We start from the raw sequence: 3,621 nt of genomic DNA, 5'->3' as shown, positions 1-3,621 counted from the left end.
CCGCAAAGTTCAAATGGACGTATTTCTATCAAACGGAACTATGTGCATTCAGACATGAGCCCTGAGACCCATAAGAATACACGTATAACAGGGCTCACGTCATAATGCACATAGTTCCGTTTGATAGAAATACGTTCAAATGAGGTATCAACCTAGCCACCGATCCTTCGCGCTTTTAAGACGCACGCTCGCCAATTCATCACTGACCGTTTAATTACGAATCTCATTTGGACATATTTCCATCGAACAGAATTATGTGCGGGTGGGAAAGATAGGGTGTGCTCGTAGTAAGCTGGATAAGGAACAATGTAAAAGTGGGCTTGATTCCTTGATTACTTTTGAAGAATTGGAAAAGCGGGATTTTAGGCGGGATTTCTCTGGGAGGATAGGGGGCAATGGCGATCGGGCGTCGCAGAGCGCGAGGCTGCGCTATGAAAAGTGGTTTTATGTATGTGGGATTTTAAATTCACATAACGGAACTATGTGCCAAACTGTATGCGGGACTCATGAGCCGTGGGCATGGTACAAGAGCGTTGTGGGCAGGGCTCATGAGTTAAAGACCGCGAAGCTCCTCGGGATCGCTCCCGTCATCACCGCTGACGTCATTGGCGCTTTATGATTCCCATTCACTCGAGAACTAACGAGCACACCCCATATTTGCCATCTGCACATAGTTCTGTCTGGTAGAAATACGTCCTTTTGAATCATGTGTGTACACGGAGAAAAAAGTACGGTAATTTTTCCTGTTCGTCTTACCTTAACGGTCGCAGTAACCGAGATTATTATAGTTCATGCAGCGTGTCGAATTCGATTCCTATATGACCGAAAACTACGGTAACTATAGAGTACCTTAATAGAGAGAATATGGAAATGACGCCTCTCCACGTTCCATGAAGGCCTTAGAGCCCAAAATGGCGGCATTTTGTTTGGTTTTTCGATGATGGGTCTTTTCTGTGTATCGCTTTGTCTACCGATTTCAACAATCGGTTCGATAATGCGATGTAATGGTTCACCTAAAAATCGATTCTTTGCGCATGGCATTAGGCGTTACTCTATTTTATCGTCCCAAAATTTTTGAGGGCAGGCTTTTACTTTGTAAATACAGTGGCTACCATTTCAGAGTAAAATGTAGTACGGAAGATTTAGATAGCCTCATTGTTTACATGGAAAAGATAAGAAGTAATTACATTCAAAGTGTTACGAAATGCGCTTACATCGAGCGGATGCATAGGATTGATCTAATCAGTTCAGTATTTTGAATTGAGAACTAGAGACAAGTCGGTAAGTGGTTCAGCTTTATCAGGCACAAGGAGTATGAATTTCTTCGTTAATACGAAAATAGAGCGGCCATGAACAATAATAGTTTTCTGTTAAAACCTCCGTTTCCTTCCCACCATGTCCGGCGCTGAAAAGCTGAAAATTCGTCAACAACTTGGCACACATTGGAGATCGACGGAAAAACTGTCGTTCATGAAGAGTGAGTTAGCGCTTTCCATTTGAAATTACGAAGTCATAATGTTTTAGATGAAACTCTTTCGACTCTAGTGTTATCGCGGATTGAATTATTCTGCTCAGTTTTCTTTGAATATCTGAAAGCTTATAATTACGTTCTCATTTTATAATTTATACCCAATGAAGGGAAAGTATGAGAATCGAGCCACGCCAGTTGTATAAGTTTCGAATTACGTTATATCAGCGAGCTTGAAAAGCCTGCGGCCTTAATATTTCAATGTTCTTTTCTTCCTGGATTCCTCTGTCAACAGAGAAAAATCTCTGAGATTAAATACACCTGAATAATGAGCAATTTTTTTCATGAACAAAAAAGAGAAAACTCCGACTATGCGCAGTAATACTGGGTCACTTGCACTGATCATAGAATCGTGGTTTGGGGTTAATTTTCGTAGATTAGCTCAAAATAATAAGCTCTGTAAAAACAGCAACATCCTACGTTGAATATTAACCGAGATATCTCGCTTTGAAAAATTCGATTTATGACGTCATCCACTGCAGTCGTGACACCCCTGGTTCCTTCCACCTTGCTTTCATCAGTCAAGGAAACACTTATTTCCTCTGGTTACGCAACGTGTTACTCGGATGAAAGCATGGTGGAAGAAACCAAAGGTGTCATTATCGCGGTGGATGACGTTATAAACAGAATTTGTGGGTAAAAATTTGATAAACAATTTTAAATTTTTTTAAAAAACTAACTTGCTACGATTTTTAATAAAAAACGAGTTTTAATCGACGATTAAAATCGTCGCAAGTGGTTTTTTTTTTAAAAAAAATAGTTTAAAATTGTTTATCAATCACTATTCAAACGCTACTTCCAATGTGGACAGGGACGGCGAAGGTATTGGAGTCATAAAAACCACCATTTTTTAAAGGGCAAAGTCTACATTAACATTTAAGTACTTTTTGTTTAAACAGAAGTCCATTCTCATATTCAGCATATTTTGCTCATTTATGAAATTTAGTATAGAAATCAAATTTTGTGGTGTGACCCGCAATTAGCCTATTTATTTTCTCATGAGGCCATCCGAGTCCTTTCAAGATTATCGTATCAATTTTTTTTTTTTTTTTTTTTTTCTTTTCTCTAGGGCTTGTCTTAAAACTATGCTATCTTTGCCTCATGTTATTCTACGTCTGCCTCTGTGCTGTGGCAGCCGAATCAAGCCACGAATCTGGCGCAGCTCATGTTGATAATTTGACCCTCAGAGAGCAGAATTTCGGGCAGACCGGAAATGAGGAACAGGAAACGGAAGTGGCGGATTCGAGTAAACGTTGGGCGGAGGTGAACGTTGAAAAGGCAGAAAATTACTTGTCTCTCGATGGGCACGATGAAAGCCTGCGTGGCACAGTGGTGGTGAGTCGCTTCATAAATTCGTTTTTATCAAATTCTGCCATTAGAAAACCAATTTTAAGAGAATATAAACAGAAAACCATATGGTATGTGGCAGATGGATCTGATCTTTATATTTTTTAAAGAGGATAGAGAAGTTTGTCAAATTTTTTCCTTGTGATTAACATTGGATCAGTCTAAATAAAAGAATGTGGGCACCAGCGGCGTGGCGTGCTTTGCGATATATCGATTGATCAGTCATTTAAACATGTGGAAAAAGGATCGATAAACAGGGTGTTCGCAGCGAACACTTCAATAATCGATTCTTCACCATAGCTGAAAATGAGGAAATTTCGATAATCGTTCATTCACACCTCGCCCCTGGTGCCCGCATTTCTTTACTTAGACCGATCCAATTTCATGTCTGATGTGATTCATGCGAATGAAGCTAATACTTTTTCCCTGAGACTGCGCTGCTGTAAATTTTTAGCGGAGGGGCAGGTCGCTCCCGCACCCCAAGGTGTAGAAGGTGGAACAATAATTTTTCATCATGTCAAAGGGTTAATAACAACTACTGAATCGGAATGAAAATTACCCCGCTACTGGGGTTGTTCCAGGAGAGGAAACAGAATCAACCGATAGGCATGAGCGTTGAAACCAAGCCAAAGCATGAGTTCTCTCTGAAAAAACTGTGCCGGTGGGGCGCATTCAAGACGATTCTTACTCGGTCGATTATGGACGCAATAAGTAGGTACAGAATGTATGTTGCCTCACATCCTTAA

General features: G+C 40.3%; 1 protein-coding gene across 1 annotated transcript; it reads left to right on the top strand.

The window, feature by feature from the left end:
• The first annotated feature begins 1,103 nt into the window (after positions 1-1,103).
• On the top strand, positions 1,104-3,621 carry LOC140226096 (uncharacterized). Its single transcript, XM_072306581.1, has 3 exons — positions 1,104-1,477; positions 2,598-2,863; positions 3,457-3,621. The coding sequence occupies exons 1-3, from the start codon at positions 1,396-1,398 to the stop codon at positions 3,619-3,621; spliced, it is 513 nt and encodes a 170-aa protein (XP_072162682.1). The 5' UTR covers positions 1,104-1,395.

Source organism: Bemisia tabaci, chromosome 1 (genome assembly GCF_918797505.1).
Source record: "Bemisia tabaci chromosome 1, PGI_BMITA_v3".
Classification (NCBI taxonomy): Eukaryota; Metazoa; Arthropoda; class Insecta; order Hemiptera; family Aleyrodidae; genus Bemisia; species Bemisia tabaci.
The sequence above is the reverse complement of the archived record's forward strand: the minus strand, read 5'-3'. Positions and strand labels throughout refer to the sequence as shown.

Bases quoted from the DNA above. Each gene is read 5' to 3' on its own strand.
- LOC140226096 (XM_072306581.1), top strand. From the start codon at position 1,396: ATGTCCGGCGCTGAAAAGCTGAAAATTCGTCAACAACTTGGCACACAT. The intron at 1,478-2,597 runs GTGAGTTAGCGC...TCTTTTCTCTAG, and splicing joins AAAACTGTCGTTCATGAAGA to GGCTTGTCTTAAAACTATGC. The intron at 2,864-3,456 runs GTGAGTCGCTTC...GGGTTGTTCCAG, and splicing joins GCCTGCGTGGCACAGTGGTG to GAGAGGAAACAGAATCAACC.